Below are 18,514 nucleotides of genomic sequence, written 5' to 3'. Positions count from 1 at the left end.
GGAACAGGGATGGCCTGGGCGAGGATTTGCCCCTCATTCAGGTAATAAGGTGGTTGTGAGCAGCGTGCTAAGAGAATGAAACCTGAGACATTTTCCTTCTTGGATAATGGAAGTAATTCCATCTCCAAGGGTGTGTGTGCTGTGTCCCCCATAACTAAATACTCACAGCGCAGTTCCAAATGCAACAGCGTCAGGTCCAGTGAAGTGCTAGACAGATCCACTGTAATTGCTGTCCACTCTGTTGACATAAAACAAACACCTTTAGTGGTCTTAACATTGAGACGACCAAAAGGCGTCCAACCCTTGCCAATTGAATATTTAACATTAATGCTATCTTTAATCCCCACACCATTTGTCCCGTCCTCCCCCTTATTTTTAAAGAGAGAGGTTTTTTCCCGTGTGGAACCCGCAGTATTTATATCTTTGCGCGTTATGGTATTTATGGCGGGCACGCGCTGTACACCTAGTTTTTTTGTTTGTTGGTTTTCTTCTGTTTCTGGCTGTGTGGGCAATCCCTTGCATAGTGTCCAGTTTTCTTGCACTGGAAGCAGGTGATGTGCTGCAGCTGCTGTGGTGGTACCGGTTGCTTCCTTGGTCCTGGTGTCATAGCTGCTGCAGATCGTGAGTGTGCTGGTCCTGGATTCCTCTCTGGTGCACTGAACAGTTCTGCTTTTCTGGTGCAGGCTTCTATCATCTGTGCTAAGCTAGGTGGTGGGTCGAGGGGAAGACTAAGTATGACCCTGCGACATGATTCATTAGCGTTTTTCTGAGCCATCTCCTTTAGTAGCTCTGCCTGCACCTTTGGGTCCAAGACTTGTCTCTCCACCTGTGCACGGAGTCGATCCAGAAACTGCAAGAAACTTTCTGAAGGAAACTGTTTAATATTAACATAACTACCTGTAACTTCAGCAGTAGGTAATTGATGGAAAGCTTTTTCTGCTGCTAGAGAGATCTTATCCAAAACAAATTTAGTTAATAAACATGCCTGTTTATCAGGGCTTTGGTACTCTCCTTCTCCTGTTAGGTGTTCCTGTGTAATATCATTATCATCCTCATCTTTTGCACTTTCTGGGCTTTGTTGTAGTTCTTGCAAAAGCACTCTTAAAGATCTTTTCCAAATACTTTCCCATAAATCAAATTCAGAAGGGGATAACAAACATCTGAATAAATCCTTAATATCATTGGGTACCATCTCATTAGAACTAAATGTTGCTCTTAAAAATCCTTTAAACATTTCACTGTGTCTGCCAAATTCTCTTTGAATCTTACAAATTTCCTTTTTATCTTGGTATGGTAGTGGCTGATATGTTCTCCTGCCATTTCTCTTACCCATATAAATGACAGGAGCCACAGACGGTATCTGAGTTTCCAGATCGAGGGTTTTAGGGATGGGCTCTATTCCTCCCTCTGCTCTGGGCTGTGTTATCTGTTGATTATGTGCCTCTACAGAGACAGTGTCCTGAGGAATGGGCGGAGCCGAGGCCCTTATCTCAGAAGGAGGTTGTGTAAAACCTGTAGAACCAGTTCTTCCACACCCACCCCCACCCCCCTCTGTGCTAGCCTGATAGCTTGGGGGAGGGGATGGCAAAGCTCGGGTAGAGGGAGAACAGTCCTGAATACCCAGAGGCGAGGATGAGTTTGGAGAGAGGTCTGAGGGTGTTATCAAGGGAGAAGGAGTATTATGGGAAGAAGAAGAGTTTAATGCCATGTGGCTGGAGCCATGTTGGGGTCTGCTTTCAGCCTCAGTAGTAAAAGACACGTGGGTGTCAGCATGAGTTAGAGAGACAGAGGAGTCAGATTTCTTAGGTGAAGAGGGAACAACACATGTAGAGGGACAGATACAAGAACTGGTTGACTCTGGAGCAGTTTGCTGTGGCTGCCTGTTATTTCCTGTTTGAAGTAACAGTTTTCTAATTTGCAAAAATATTGGGATGAACATTAAGGCTTTTTTATCTCCATGTTCAACTTTTAAAGTTAATAAATCTCCAATTTCATTCCAAAAAAAAACCGAATTCATATCTGCTAAATTAAGATCAGATCTCTCTACAGACAGCCACCTAGCAAACCTATGTAGTTCTCTGTTAGTAATAATCACATTTGCAATTTTTAAAAGTTCTCTAATTTGTGACGCCACGCTCTGTTGCAAAGTAGATTGCTGTGTACCCATATTTTTCACAGCAAGTTACTCTAATATCTCACTACAAAGCACAGTTAAAACACAGTAAGAGAAGGCTGCTAGTTGCTGGCTAAACTGGCACCTCCCCCCACAGAGAATCACAGGCTGCAGCAAAAACGGCGCCTCTCTTTGAAATCAGCTGTCTGGCGTGATACTGTACATACGGCAGAAACTGTTTCAAGGCGGCCTTGCTACCCCCACCAGCGTCTCCGGCTGTACACAGCTCCAAACCCCCAGGGAGGACGCTGTGCAGCCCAGCCCCCCGCACCTCGATGCTACAGAGAAAGCACCTCAAAATCCCCCTCCCCACGGAGGAAAATTTATACTTACCACTCTGTGCGAAGTACCGAGGAGCTGAAGAACTGTACTTTGTAATCTGCTCCTGAAACCGACCTCCCTTGGGCTGGAAGGTTTACCGGTTTCGTCCCCTTAAGCTAGACCTGCTAGAAAGCAAGTTTCGCCCGCAGGGTAGTTGGCTTCCCGTCGGCTTCCTAACCCTTCTAAGGGTCACAGCCTCTCATGTGGGTTTTAATTTAAAAAGCACCATGTTCCGGGCGGCAACTGAAACAGCACCCTGTGCCTCGCCTGCTTCCCAAATTACCCTGCAGAGCTGGCCTGGGATGCTGTTTCATGTGGAACAGGAAGATATTAAAGGCTCTTATCCCAGGGTTGGTATTCTGCTTTATTCTTAGGCTTCCATGTGGTCAGAGCGAGAGATGGGGATAAACAGAGAGCCCACACGTGGGCTCAGGGTTTTTCTCTGGGTCAGGAAAGGGGAGGGGTCAGCCTTGGCTTCAGGCCAATCCCATCGCAGGGGTCAGTCCATTGGTCTTGTAGGGGTTACAGGGTTAAAGGGATATACCATTCTTAAAGCAGTAGGGTATTGGGTTACAACAACAGATGATAAATGAGAGAGAATTAGAGTTGGTTCATGCATTTGTTTACTATGAGAAATACATCTGTTTGCCAAAACAGAAATCATTACTGGGAGCGCATGGTTTCTCTCTGTGGAGAACACTGAAAGAAGGCAGTGAATGAAATCCCAGTGACACCACGCCCTCGGCCCCATCCATGGTTGAATATCTTGTGCACACAGGGTGGCAGACTGCCCCAGTTGGGGTGGATGATGCTGGCTGCTCCCCAGGACACATCCATCAGCTGCTGAAGCCTACAGAAACCCCTCCTTGGTGGTGTTCTCATGCCATGGCAAAGAGAGGAGGCTCCTTGCTAGCCAATGAGCAGCAGGAGAGGCTGTATGGGTGGTATGGCCTTTAGTGGCAGGCTTCACATGCTGGTGTCAGCCAGGGATTACAGGTGACCTATGAAACCAGGAGTGTTATCTTCCCAATGGGTGTTTCAGCTGCCAGTCCTCCGCACTCCAACCTGGAGTCTTGGCTGAAATAACATGTGAAGTGAGAGAAGGTGTCAACTTTAGTGCCTCAGAGAGAGCGTTTTCTATACACAAGGTCAATCTAGCTTTTTCCTCCCTTGTTTTCTACTTTCTGAGTGCAATATTCCTGTAGTTTTCTGAAGTATGCATTTCTCATACTGCTACTGTGAGCAAGAAAGGTCTATCTTACCCTGCCCAGTAAAAAAGGATTGATCAATCCTACCTCTCTGGGAATTTTCCTTCTATTATACTCGATCTCTAGCTATTTTTCACATCTGCCTCTCAAGTAATTTTATTGCAGAAATGACAGCAGCTGGCATTGCACAACATAGCTATAGCAAATGTAAGATGCATGATTGGTTTTGGGGACAGCAGTTGCCCAGGGGGAAGAAACTAGAAAACAGTGTCTTGACTCATTGCTAGCTTCTGTCATCTATTTGTGGCATACCCTGATTTTTAGAAGACTACCATGAAATAAACATGTATTAACTACATATATTAATGTGACACATATATTAAAACCCAGTAGCTTAGAAGTCTATGTTCCTTGTTGCTTATGCTTATCCATCTATATCCCTTTGTGTTGTTCACCATAAATTTTTGATCCTTTTTTTATTTTTATTTATTTTTATTTTTATTTTTATTTTTATTTTTATTTTTATTTTTATTTTTATTTTTATATATTTATTTTTGATCCTTTTAATTATTTTGCCTTGATCACTGCCTAAATCAATTATAATGACATACTGGATTTTATCTCCAGCACAAAATTGCTGGCAATGATTTCTTTAAATACAAATTAAGTCTGCTTTAATATTTCAATCTGGCACGCCGCTATTCAGTAAGGTGCCATCACATGAGGGACATTTTCTTTCTTTTCCAAATGCTGTAATAATAGCTCTTGCTGAAGCATCCCTATTTCCCCCCTTGCTGAGTCTCTGTAGTTCTGTCCAGATAAATATAAACTTGTGCTGACTTTACCTCAGAGCCCTCAGACCCAGTTGATGTTAGGTTGACATTAATGTCCTCAGACTGGGTTGTAGGAGGGACTGATAGCAGGACATTTTCAGACAGAGCTGTTTGCACCCACTAACAATTGTGAGCAGAAAGCAGATGCTAATATGTTTGTGATACTCTGGATTTTTTTTTCTTTTGAAATGTTTTCAAAAATAATTGATTTTTATCTTATTTTTTATTTTAATTTTGGGGGATTTTTTTGCCAATTTTCAAAGCCTGCAGAACATAGCATACAGGAATAACATACAGTTATCCTACTGAAAAGGAGCAAACAGGCAGTGCTTTCAGCCTTCCTCATGCTGAATGCTGAGGCCATCATATAGTTACTACCTCACAGATATGGTTGTTTTCAAAAGTGGCCTAACAAATGCAGCACAGCATATGGGAATTGTTATCACTGAGATACAAGAATATTGTCCTGAGTTAAAAATGGAGAAGCAGGGGGGGAGCACACTGGTGTTACCTTGACTCCTCTGACTGTCTCTTCTCTCATTTTTTTACTAAATTGGAGTTGTGAGAACTTCCTTTCTTATGGAAAGACATGGCTGAATTTAGAAAGTGCTGTCCATCAGAGTTGTTAAACAACTGGTAAATATTTTGGAGGGCATGATCATATCTGGGGTATCTCCTCACCTCCATGACTTGGAAGAGTCCTTGTGGAAGGCGAAGAAATGTGATCTTTCATGCTGTGATACAAGACAAATTTCATAAAGCCAGATCAACACTTAACAGCCTGGTGCATAAACAGTCCCTACTTACTGCCCAGCCTCAACATTTCTTCAGACAGCAGCCAGGGCTTAGGACCACATCGGCTGCAAAGATGTATTTGCTGGGGTTTTTGCAATGGCAGAGCCTTGAGGACAGCTTGGGTAGCAAGACCGCGGCAGTGTTTGGCAGTTCCTGGCCATAGCAAGCAGCCGTCAGGGTGAATTTGAGCACAGTCTTGCTGCATCACACATGGCCCATCTGTCCTCCTTCTGCCAGCAGAGCTGGTCTTTGGCTGTCACTGACACTGCTAGATGGTGCCCCTTGTAAAAATTTCCTCTGCTCCTTCAAAGACCTTGTGTGCAAGGGATTTCAGGAATTACAGTAATTTCAAGACCATAAGGTGCATCGGACGATAAGGCACACCCCCCGGGAGTCGGCAAAATTCGCAACTTTGTAGATCATATAAGGCGCACTTTTTTTTTGCAGCAAGGCTCCGCCCCCAGCTCCCACTGTGCGGTTGCTGGCCGAGGCCCTGCCTCAACCTGGCAGCCATTGGCCCCCGGGCCCGCCTCCACCCGGCAGGGGCGGTGCCGCGGGCCCCTGGTCCCGCCTCCAGCCGGCTGCCATGGCACTGCGGGCTCCCCCCACGGCTCACAGCTCACACTTCTGGTTTGGCAAAGTTCGCAACTTTGTAGATCATAAAAGGAGCACCGGACTATAAAGCGTACTTCCGGGTTCGAGGGAAAATTTTAGTCAAAAGGGTGCACCTTATAGTCGTGAAATTACTGTACTTGTGTATCACTAGTAGCTGACTTATTTGTAACCCATGGCCTTATGATGGCCAACCTGATGCCTCCCCAAGACCTTTTCTTGGAATGGTTCTCCTATTCTTTCTTTCTATGACGTTATAAGTATCCACATCGTGGAGGTATCACAAAATGCCTCTTCAGCACAAGTTGGCATGGACCCAACAGAAAAATTATCTTGCCACCATCAGCAAGAACTTGCTCTCCAGGGCAGGTACTTCCAGAATAAAAAGCTAACCTTCCCAGATCCTAAGCAGGGGATTTTCCTTCCAAACTCTGTTCCCTGCTTTGTAGCTTCCTGCGTGCCACATTCTCCCACCAGGAGGAACCTCCACTGAGTATAACCCTTATCCGTGCAAGAGGAAATGTTCCCTCTGTACCCTTCCACAGCAAGTCAGACTGACTTTACATGAATAACGCTCTTTTAGCCTTCTAATGGTTGAGTTTTCCTTAGGAGGAGTCACTAGAGATGACTGCAGCTCACGCAGTGCAGTCAATTTCAGGTCTTCAGCCAATCTGGACTTTTCCGTGGGAAATAAATGAAGAGTAAAATAAATGAACTCTTGCAACTGCAGTTTTATAGAAGGTGACTGGATAATTGGTTGTTAGTCCTATAAAAAATAACTGATGAGGGGTTTGTGGACTCATACATCATTTCTGTGCTGTGACTGATAATAGAATAGAAAAAAATGGTAGGAAATGGAGAGAAAAACTGATAGGATACTGTGTGGTTGATCTGGTTGTTTTTCATTTTGTTCTTACTGTCCTAGGTGGGACTGAGTGTTGCAATAAGAAAAGCCAAAAGAGTTATGAAGACTTCCAAGGACCTGGTAAGAAATCAATGGCATTAGGGTGTTTTACTCTGTACTAACTTTTTATCAGGAGTGAGTCCTTGTTTGTTTTGTTTTGTCTGACTGTGAATCCTCCTGATTAGCATTGAATTGAATGCTGACTCACTCCTACTTGATACAGGATCTGCTCTATCAGATGACACTGGAAGAGAGGGAGAAATAAAGAAAAATCATGAAAGTATGGGGAAAGCATAAAAAAAAGAAAAATGCAGCTGCCTTGTAGCTGTATGTAAGTGGGTGCCTCATGAACTGACCCACTTCCTCAGAGCAGAGCAACTGTGCTTTGGGACTGTCTGAAAGCAATGGCCTGAATGCAAATTTTGCGTGTTTTTCCTGCATTTGCGAGATGCTGCCTTTGTCTCTAAACTTGAAAAATGAGATTTGAAATCTTTCTGTCTCCAACAGTTTTCAGAATTGTAGAGGATTTCTAAAGGGTAGCAGAGAAGGGTAGCAGCTTTCATTCGGCTAGGTTCACTTGGCTGAGTCAGTTCAGCCCTAGAGTTGGCTTCCAATTGTCTTCAGGCACTTAATGCAGAGGAAATACTTTAACTGCTTGTGAAGAAATTACTGATATTGCTTATTCCTGCGATGCTACTCACAAAGTGAAAACTGAAGTTCCTAATTAGCCTTTAGGAAATTGTCAGATTGCCAAGCCAGGGAAATAAATGAAGTGTTGGAGAGATGAGCCTCAGCTCCTGTAGAACAGCAAACAGCAGGATATCTCATGCATTTTCCTTCCTTTTTGGTGCTGTGCTACTGATGGCCTGAAATTTCCACTCAAAATCCATGAAATTTTTATTCTTCTTTCCCTGGAGGAAGTCCCCATGTTAACACCTGCAATGAGATGCTCTGAGTCAAGCAGGTCCTTCTCTGTGAGCTGGAGATAAGGTGCAGGCACAGGGTGGGAGAGGGACTGGCATGGGGATGCTGCCCCTTGAGACACAATTATTTTGCTTCCTTCATGTGCTATACCCTTGTCAAATTGGGCTGACTCCCTCATATGACCAGCCACATCCCACTTTCTTGGACTGATCATGCCACATCCTTTCAGGCTGTCCTGGGTAGGATGGCATGGTTGGCATCAGTCTTTGGGTGCAATAGGCTCTCATATTTACCCTTTACTCTCCTGTATCCTCAAAACTACTCAATGCCCTGATACCTCTCTCAATCTCCATTGGCCCTTGAGCCCTTCCTGGTCCTAGCTGCCTATTTATCAGTGGGAAGGGCAAACAGACTGGAAGCACAAAGGCCACAGCTGGGTTTCAATGTATTTCCAAACCTCCTGCACAACGCAAGGTCAGCTCAAATTAAAAACATGCATCATATACTTGCTTGGGCCACCCCGGCAGTTATTCCTAGTGTGCTTCCTGTAATGATCTGGGTTGAAACTTATTTTCAACCTGAAAAATAGAAAAAAAACCATTTATAGAGGCATTACTTCAGGTTGCAATTTCCCATTTACCCAAACTGAAGTTACTTTCAGATCTAGAAAAACAATGCAGAAAGAAACACGAGGGAGAATCTCTAAGAGGGAGCACAGTGTGACCCATGTTTGCATAAGCCATGTATCCCAGAACAGCAGTGTGTAATGAAATAGCAAGCAAATCACCTGTCCAGTCTCAAGGCTGCCAAGTCATGATCTGTTACCTGCACAGGGAGATACACCTTAGTGAGAGCTAAGGTGGTCTCACTGCCTGGGGAGAAGCTTACCTGGCTGAGTAAGGGTGAGGAATCAGAAACATCCCAGCTGTGGTAGAACATCCTTGCATCCACATCAGTGAAGAAAGAGAAACATTCACCTGGCCTCTTTCATGTTCTGGTTTATACTAGACCAAAACATCAAATTAGATCTGTTAATTCTTCCCGTATCTACTCTTTTGGTTGCTTTTGCTGCATTGTATGTTTGGGGAAAGCCTTCTGAAGAAGTTCTTGTAAGTTAACGTCTTGGCATGGCAGTTGTGTGTGATTATGCATAAAAAAAAGAGATGTGATGATGGTTGTTGTAATGCCAATGAGCGACTTATCTGGATCCCAGGATTTCACATTTACAGTAATTTCACGACCATAAGGCACACCGGACTATAAGGCGCACCCCCGGGGAGCCGGCATATTTTGCAACTTTGTAGATCAGATAAGGCGCACCGGACTATAAGGCCCACCTTTTTTTTGCCGCGAAGATCCATGCCGCGCGCAACAAAGTAACGAATTAGTAACGGAAACCCGCAATCGTGGAGTTTACTGGCAGGGGCTCAATTTGGAAACATTTTTCACAGATTGGCGTAGGCTTTCAAAGGCAACCCCAGGCGCCCTCCCTGTGCAGTGAGCCCTGGCACTCCCGCCCGCACCTAGTGCCGGCTGGCGCGGCTCGGCGCAGCTGCGGGGCCACCTCCCCCTTGCGGCTCCATTCTGCCGTGGTGCTGTTCCCCCTCACGGCTCCGTGAAGCTGCCATGCCGTTCCCTTACTCGGCTCGGCACTCCTGCCATGCCGCCTGTCCCTCACTGGGCTCGGCGCCACCGCCATGCTGCCCGTCCCTTGCTCGGCTCGGCACTCCTGCTGTGCCGCCTGTCCCTTGCTCAGCTCAGTGGCGTGACCGCCCTGTCACCCATCCCTCGCTCGGCTTGACGGCGCCGCCGCCATGCCGCCCGTCCCTCGCTCAACTTGGTGCTCCTGCCGTGCCGCCCGTCTTAGCGGCGTGGCCACCATGCTGCCCGTCCTTCACTCGGCTCGGCAGCGCCGCCGCCCTGCCGCCTGTCCCTCGCTCAGATTGGCTCTGCTGCCGTGCTGTTCTGCCTCATGGCTCCGTGGGGCAGCCCTGCCGCCCGTCCCTTGCTCGGCTCGGTGGCGCCACTGCCCTGCCGCTCATCCCTCGCTCGGCTCAGCGGCGCCAACTGCCCTGCCTCCGTCCCTCGCTCGGCTCGGCCCATGCTGGCCGCAGCCCCACTGGCTGTGCCTGCCCTTATCAGCTGTGGCGCCACTGCCCCCAGCACTGCGGTCCCGTCGGCCCCTATCGGGCTCAGGCCGCCGCGCACAACAAAGTAACAAAGTAGTAACGCCTTCCTGCCCGCGCTGCTCGCTGTGCCTGGGGCTGCCCAGGGCTGCCCCCTGCCTTCCTGCTCTCTGTGCCTAGGGCCGCCTGAAGCCACCCCCTGCCTTTCTGCCTGCGCTGCTCCCTTTGTCTAGGGCTGCCCAGAGCCGCCCTCTGCCTTCCTGCCCGCACTGCTCCCGGTGCCTGGGGCCGCCTGGAGCCGCCCTCTGCCTTCCTGCCCGCACTGCTCCCAGTGCCTGGGGCCGCCTGGAGCCACCCTCTGCCTTCTTGCCTGCGCTACTCCCTGTGCCTAGGGCTGCCCGGGGCTGCCCCCACCATGGCTACTCAGTGCTCCCGCGGCGCTGCCCCCCCTTGCGGCTCTCACTTCCGGGGTGGCAAATGTCTCAACTTTGTAGATCATATAACGTGTACCGGACTACAAGGCGCACTTCAGGGTTTAGGGAAAACTTTTAGTCATAAGGGTACGCCTTATAGTCGTGAAATTACTGTACTTGGAATTTCTTAGGATCATTATGAGTTTGAGGAAAAGTTATTCAGCAGATGTAGAGATGCAGTGAAAGTGGCTACAACTCAAAAAAAATTTTAATAAATGTTCCCATTCATGAAAAGAAGTGAGCCATCTGTAAGGCAATGGCTTAAACTAAACACCAACAAGCATTAGGGGTCGTTGTTATTCTTTTTAGTAAAACCAATTAATATAATTGTAGAAATATCATTAGGGAATGTTAACAGGCAAAGAATAGGATTTTAGCATTATCAATCACTGTGAGCACCTCTAGCATTAACTTTTCTTGTGGGTGAAGAAGATACTAAGGAGTATCTTTGAGCAATAGCAATGAAAGAATGGTGATTAGAGTTCTGGCATTTAATGAGAGCAGGCAGAATTTTTACAATCCTGTCATGCCTACAAGGTCCCTGAAAGTCACAGCCTGGCACTGGGACAAGTGGGAATCCATGGAGGGAGCCCAAAGTGAACTGACAGGCAGAGGAGGACATAAGCTGATCTCCTGCCCACCTACTCTTGTTACACAGAGGCAAGTGGTCTGTCTGTCAACAACTTATGCTGCAATTGTAGCCCATCTCTGCTGGGAGGGACACAATAGTGCCTGTTCACACAAAGATTCCCTCTTTATTTATACCTGTATTCCTTGTCTTTTGAGAGCCCAAGACATCCTCAAAGAGCAGATGAGCCACTCTCCTGCACAACACCAAGCAGAGCTAAAGCATTACCTCCAGATCTCACTGTCCCACCTGCTGTGGAAATACAAAGGCTGTGGAGCCAGAGGCTGCTGGGCTTCAGAATGCTGCTGCAGTAGGTTCTCAGCAACACCCGCAACACTGCCAGGTCGTCATCGTCATGCATCCACTTCCACCAAAGTTGGTCAGTCTTTGGGACTGCAGAATACCCTTTCTTTGAAACCAATGGAGAGCCAGTCAGCAAGAATTTTTAAAAGACTAACTGAGAAAAAGACAGGAAAAATTTTATTCTGTTTACAGCAACGGGTAAACTTTTAGCACAACGTGCAAGCAGAATAAAATGAGGTTTTATTTATGTATTTATTTTTTGCAAGTCCTGTAATTTGTCTTTCTGGTGCAGTATTGTCTCCAGGTGCCAAAGGCTTTGCATACTGTGACTCAGGCTGAAGTGAAAAACTGATAGCTCAGATGAAGATCCTGTAAATCTTAACCTGATGGAAGGCTTAAAGAGCCTCTGGTGCTTCTGTTGGCAGGATTAGTCTTACATGAAGGAGGGGGGAAGTGATTTCTTTCCTCTTTCCTGGAAGTTTAATAGGTTTGCAAATCTCTTTGAGAAAAGCTGGCATCCTGTCTATGTACCTCTCATGCTCTCTACCCACCTGACCATACACACAGAGCAAAAAGGAGGCCTGTGTCCCTGCCATGCTGCAGGACACAGCCCTAAGGCAGCCAATAGCTTGAATACAGAGGTGCAGAGGGATGGGGAATTGCAGAGGGCAACTGGAGATGCAGCAGTGGGACCAGGTTGGCCTTTCAGCATAAGGGAAGGCCCCACTTCCTGTCTGGTTTTGGCTTTTTTCCCCCACTTCTTCTGTGGTTGTATTCTGGTTTCTCCTTTCATTCTACCAGTACATCCTCCCACTCCAAGCCAGTGTGAGTAAAGCTTTGTCATTTGAGTGTGTTGGACCGAGCTGAAGAAAGTTAAATGGTGGGGGTTTTTCAGGTTTCTTGTCTCCCTGACCTTCCTTTTTCTTTTCTCCTTCATTTCACTTTTGCCTTCTTCAGAAAGTGCACTATTACAGCTCCTACTCCACTCCAGATCTCTCCTCCTCCTTTTCAGTGGTACCTGAAAAAGGTACCACTCTTTTTCGTCTTCACCTTGCTGCATTGTCACTTCAGCCACGGGCGGTATCCCCTCTCCACTACCCCAGTTCTTCTCTCCATACTGAGATCCTGGCTGTGGCATATTTCTGTGCCTGACCTCCTGCTCTGGGCAGTGTGAGAGCCTTATCTCCATTACCCCTTGTTACCTGTCCAAGCAAGCAGCTATGCTCCATTGCCTCACTGCCTTGCTGTGTGGCCTCAAAGCTCTCTTTTGTCACTCAGAACTGTATACACTGGGGCTATAGACCCACATGGTGTGTAATAACCTTCCATTGGCCTCTCCTGAGCTGTATCCAAGCTTTACCTTCTGTTTTACGTTGGGCATGGGTTGTAATATCATTAGGTTGAGGACAACCTTACTCTTTTTTCATGTGTGTATAAAGTATGTAACACGAGGCAGTTGGTCCAAGGACAGAGCTTTCAAGGGCTATATCTGAATAAGCAATTACCCTTCTTTGCATAAAGTTATGAGAATGACAAGGTACTCATCTACTCCATATTGTCATGGTAAATGTAGCCTCAGTGAATACAGAGAATTAGGCTGTGAACCAATTAGCCTTCTGCATTTAGAGACCATTTGAGAACCCTAAGTGTTTCAAGACCAACTGAATTTACAGTGAAGCCACATGAGCAGCATGTTTGTGGGATTAATTGCCCATGCAACACAACTCATTACGAAGTTCTCTTTCAGCTTCTGATGCTTCCTGGCTATCTGGAACATTAACTGGGTTGGCCCAGGGCTATGGGCTACGGGCTACTAATGTTGAAGGAGTTTTTCTAGCAACATCTGTCTTTTACATCTTACAGGTTTGGCCAAGATAAAATCTAGGTTTCCAGGTAAAAATCTCATTTTAAAAATCAAGGATATTTTATGCACACTCTGGATCTCTCATTTCTCCTCTTAGAGCTGTGCCTGGCCTTTGACATGTAGAAACCAGACTCATGGTTCCCAAGTGTGTAGCTTTCACTAGTTTTGCACTGTCAGGTGCCACCATGTTTACCAAACATGAGAACAGTAATTTTTACATAGAATAAAAAAATATTGGTTGCATGAGAGAAGACAGAGAGAAGAGTGGAAACTTTTCTTTCCTTTTTAAGTGTTACAGGTCATTGAAAGCAAGAATAGTTGGGCTGTAAAATGTTCAGCCTTAATCCTTGACTGCCATGTCAGGTCTAAATCCTCTGGCATGTAGCATCCTTATTAATATCATTGGAGTTTTTGGATGTTTCTAGGCAGAAAATACATGGTTTAGCTCTAATTTACTGACACTGAATATCCCAAGCTATACCACCTCTGTGAACTAATGCATCCATCTACTTTTATTTTTCTTCCTCTCCAGAAAAGCTTCTTGGGGTTCTCGAGTGTATGTGCATTTCCTCTTCTGGCTAACCTGTGTGAGAAGATTAAATAGTATGTATACATTTTCAGTCTTTAACCAGAAACAGAACATGGTAAATTGCCTTCTTTCTAAAGTCATCCTTAGCTGACAGAGCTTCCCATACTTCACTTATGTTGGTTTCCTTTATAAAACAACTATCTAGGTTGTACAGAAGGACCTTGCACAGAGTTCAGGTAAGTAATATTTTCACAGGGATCCTTGTTGTGTTGTTTTAGTGCTTAAACCATTTGCTCAATTTTAGCACATCCCAGAGCTCAAATATGTGGCACGCTCACAGACGTGACATCTCCAAGAGAAAGCCACCTTTCTCCTGAGATTTTTCTGAGCCCAAGAAACTTCTTCATTTAATTTGTTCACCCAGTTGTGATGCCTGTGTCTCAGTGCAGGAAGGCTACCAGCACATGCATAATTCTGTGAAGAAGCTGAATTTCATGTCAGTTGTGAAGCATAGAACAATCCCAAGGTGTTTAAAGAAAGTCAGGTGGATGGCATCAAGGAAAAACAACTCATGACAGTGCTGACTTTGAGTCAGTTTCTAAGAAAGGCCAAGGACATCAGCTGGGTGATTACTTGCAAAACCTATTTGTCAATGTATTCCAATTACTTGGAGGAATACTCAAGCAGGTCTAAGAATAATTCAGGATTATCAGCTGTATATTTGACTGAATCAAGTGCCAAGACTAACTTCCTCACCTATTTCTGCTCATTTCATTGAAACTGCAAATATCAGGAGTTTATTTGGAATGGGTTGATTGGCATGAAAAATCTTGCAAGTGTCTTTTGTAATGTTAATCAGGACACACAAACTGAGTTTGAGCCCTGTGAGTTCAGACACTGGAAGTGGGAATTAAATTGTATATCGTATGTTGGATTTCATATGCTCAACTCAGCTTTTCTGATCTTTCCCCCTCATGCACTCTCTCATTATCTTTGGTTTTTTACTGTCTCTTTCTGTAGCTAAAAAAAAAGAAAAAAAACCCAAACCAAACAAAACCAACCAATCAAAAAAAAAAAAGAAAAAAGAAAAAAAGAAAAAAGAAAAAAACCTCATCCAAACAAAATCAACCAATCAAAAAAAAAAAAAAAGTCCCAAACTGTAAGAGCCAGAATGAGGAATGAGGGGCTCCAGGTGGCTCTTTAAAATGCTGTTTATGGTATCGAAATTCACAGGTTGTGGGTGACAAGAGCCCAGCTCACAGCCTTTTCAGCCACACCTGTGGGCTCGTCTGAAGCTAACTCTAGTTCTGGTTACAATGCATTATATCCTTTTCATTGCAGAGCGTCTTAAAACATGACAACCAGTCAACCTTTAACATCACCATATTCATGTTACTACTCTCTATCACAAAAAGTTAGTATGTTTACAGTTTAAGCTAGAAGTTGTTTTTCAGTTTTCTTGCAGTGGAAAATTCTGAGATCTTTTCTCTATTTGCAACATTGGCTTTCTTGTTTGCCTGTGAAAATCCTTTTGCTTGGAAAAAACATCTTTTGTTTGAGGCGGATTTATTCTTTACTGCGCCATAAAAGCCCCTTCCAAATTACTTGCTCTTTGCCTTCTAGTTATTCAGTAAGACTGGCTCAACAATTCTTTTTTTTCTATATCAAAACTTGCTATCATTTCTATTGCTTCTTCAGATTCTACATTCAAAGATTTTTCTGTTGTACTGCATATCTGTGAGACCTTCCTGTCAAATCCTTATCTTTTCCAGCAACAAACTTTTACCATAGATTTGTTGTCCTAGTTTGTTTTAGAGACTGCAGGTTTGACATTGAAGCCATACAGGAGTCCATCAGCCTCACCTCCAGAGCTCAGTCAGCGGATATTGAAATACAGAATTTGCTCTTTTGGGCAGGATCACTTTGCTGAAGTACAAGCACAACTACAGACATATTTACAGCTACAACTGCTCTATATTCAGCTTCAACTGAATATAGAGCAGTGAATATCATGCCAGTTGTTATCTGTTCTGTACACTTCATTGTGTTCCTTACTTTCTTAATAGATTTCCATCCATATAATAATACTATGGGGTTTGTTTTTGTTTTTTACAGTGTTCTAAGAAATAAACTGCCTTTTGAAGATTTCGATGGAGATAAATTTAGTACTTTCCCAGTAAGCAAAGTCTTTCCTTTGGTACAGTAATCCCTTGATAAGGAGGATGTCTCTGGGATTCCTCCTACTTTCTGCAAAACCTTATCCATTCATGTGAAAATAGGTATAGGAATAAGATGAATTGAAGGTTTTTTTGTCATAAAATGTCAGGTGTTTTCCTGGATGAAAAAGCAATCATTCATGTGTGCCACCTGGGGAAATGCACACATAAAGCTGTGCTCACTGCAGAAGCAAATTGCTCTACTGCTGAGTGTTTGTTTACTGAATTAATAAGAGGTGAAGTAAAGTCATATTAAACTAAAAAATAAATTGCCAGCTTGTCTTATTTCTGCACCAAAGCATGCTAAGTGTCACTTATTAAAACTTAGTAAAGGAACTCTGGAATACAACCTGTTTACTGGGTTTTATTCCAACACCTTGAGTTAGATTCTCATTTTAGATATTTTAGATTAAAAGTGCAAGAGCAATAATGGCTGTCGCATCTGCGTGTTTCTCCTGGACTTTAGACCTTGAGGGGCTATCACTGGCGAGGCAGAGACTGCAATGACAAGAACACAACCGTGTACCCTGGCAGACGGTAAAGACTTAAATTATATTACAGGCTCCTTATTAATTCTGGCTTTGAGAAAAATGAGCTCCAGATTTTATTTTGACCATACTCTCAGACAGCACATCATTGCTTGTTGCTTGATTTCACTGTGAGAGAGACAAGAGGGGATGATCAAGACCAGGGATGGGACTCATTTGAAGGGGTGGTGCACACATTTCTTTCCTTTGTCTGAAGCATCTTCAGCTAGAATTGGTCAGATAGACCAGAGGTGGGGAGGGAAACCATGCCACTGACTAAAAGGATAAGTTTTATTCAGCAACTTCCAGTATAAACTTTAAATTAATATTGCATTTTGTGATTGCGTTTTGCTTGGAAAAAATTGCTTCTCCTAGATCCAAAGGGGGAAAAACCACACCCTTCCAAGCAGAAAGAATTTCTAATTCCTTTTTAATCTTGGTGAAAAATGTCACTGGGGATCTGGTTTCCTTTTTTTTTTTTTTTTTTTTTCTGTGACATTTCTTATTCTTTTGTGTCTCCATTTTAGTCCTCATAATTGGGACACAAAAAGTGACTCTAACTGCAATGGCATATGGGTAAGAAAACGAAGTTACATCTTCCTGATTGCTGTTCCTCTTTTGTCCTCTTTGGTCTTTGATTTAGCTTACAAATGTTTCTTATTTGTTTCTTCTGGTTTTATTAGCTGATACTAAGTTTGTTTATTGATGTATATGATTGTTTAAATTATAGCTTATGTGATTTATTTAAACATACATATACTTATTAAAATAACATAATGGAAAACATCATTATTATGATGCAGTGCCATTCTTCAGATGCTAATGGCTATTCTTATCTATCCTTTCTCTTCTCCAACAGGGTGTGGATCCGAAAGATGGAATTCCCTATGAAGAGAAATTCTGCAAAGGTAAATCATTAGAGTCAATGTGAGAAACCATGTACCTTATATATTAATGTTATAAATATTTCAATACTTGTGTATTCACATGGCAAGGGAAAGCCTGTTGGCTTTATAACATGAGAAAAGCAAAATTATTGAGTTTTTTTAGCATGAGGATGGGTAAAGATAAAACTTGAAAAACACAGGTAATTTCCTGTTAAAAGTCAGCTCAGTAATGAAGTTGAATACATAGATTGGGGACAGCAGCAAACTGAGATGTCAGCTCTGCATCTCCTCTGGTGCATGAAGACTAATCCAGAGTAATGGCTTTGTGATTTAGGGAAGCAGCTTAACATTTGCATTTGTCCAGTTTTACCTCTTGCCATATAAATGCATACTTTTTTTCCAGAGAAGGCCTTAAAGGGGTGAAGTGATGGCATCAGCTGATCTCCCTGACTGTGATGTGGGTGGGTGCCTGTGTGTCCACATTGCATAAATAAAAGCCTCACAAACCAGTGGTGACTACCACTCACCTTACACTGAAATTATCGTCTGCATTTTTAGATAAGAGGCTAATCTACAAACGTTAAGAGAAATTAATTATAAACCAGACAGATTGTTCTAGCAAAAATACTCATATGAGTAGCACATCCACCACCCAGTTCTAAGGAGCCTTGAGCAATTTTCTGAGTAATCCAATTTCCTTAAATATTTAAGTACTTTTTAATGCATAATCTGTGAATAGTAAAAATAAACAGTCTGCACAGCAGAACATCTGCTGAAATAACGCACAATCTGAATACAACCACAATTCTTTTCCAATTAGCAAGACCTCCCCCTGTTTTTCATGCCCAGTCCCCAGTTGTTTCTCTATGGTTGTTGGCAAATGCCCATTAAATGGTTTCTGCTGCAGATGGAGTGAAAATTCTATTGCAGTGTCTGAACATTTAAGCCACGTGAAGAGTGGCATAATCAGTCACCTTGTGACTACATCAGCTGCTACTGATGTTCCTCTTTAAGCACTCTCCAAGCTCAGTTTCAGTTTGCTCTTTCTACTCATGTGACTGACAAAATGAATCCATCAGGTGCAGACTCAAAAGGCGTTGTGCTCTTGGGAGACTCGGCCGGGGCTCACTTCCACATCCCTCCGGAGTGGATGACCGTCACACAGATGTCAGCGGTGAGAGATCACATTCA

At 44.0% G+C, this 18,514-nt stretch overlaps 1 protein-coding gene across 3 annotated transcripts in view; it reads left to right on the top strand.

Moving 5' to 3' along the window:
• Positions 1-18,514, top strand: part of LOC117006347 (acyloxyacyl hydrolase-like) — a 136,776-nt gene that overhangs the window by 61,413 nt on the left and 56,849 nt on the right. For all 3 annotated transcript variants that reach the window (XM_033078737.2, XM_033078745.2, XM_033078753.1), the window contains 7 exons: positions 6,868-6,927; positions 13,697-13,767; positions 15,809-15,869; positions 16,376-16,446; positions 16,964-17,012; positions 17,296-17,344; positions 18,403-18,497. In XM_033078737.2, the coding sequence (XP_032934628.1) occupies positions 6,868-6,927; positions 13,697-13,767; positions 15,809-15,869; positions 16,376-16,446; positions 16,964-17,012; positions 17,296-17,344; positions 18,403-18,497 (456 nt within the window). The remainder of the gene's footprint in view (positions 1-6,867; positions 6,928-13,696; positions 13,768-15,808; positions 15,870-16,375; positions 16,447-16,963; positions 17,013-17,295; positions 17,345-18,402; positions 18,498-18,514) is intronic.

Source organism: Catharus ustulatus, chromosome 1, assembly GCF_009819885.2.
Source record: "Catharus ustulatus isolate bCatUst1 chromosome 1, bCatUst1.pri.v2, whole genome shotgun sequence".
In the NCBI taxonomy this organism is placed as follows: Eukaryota; Metazoa; Chordata; class Aves; order Passeriformes; family Turdidae; genus Catharus; species Catharus ustulatus.
The sequence above is the reverse complement of the archived record's forward strand: the minus strand, read 5'-3'. Positions and strand labels throughout refer to the sequence as shown.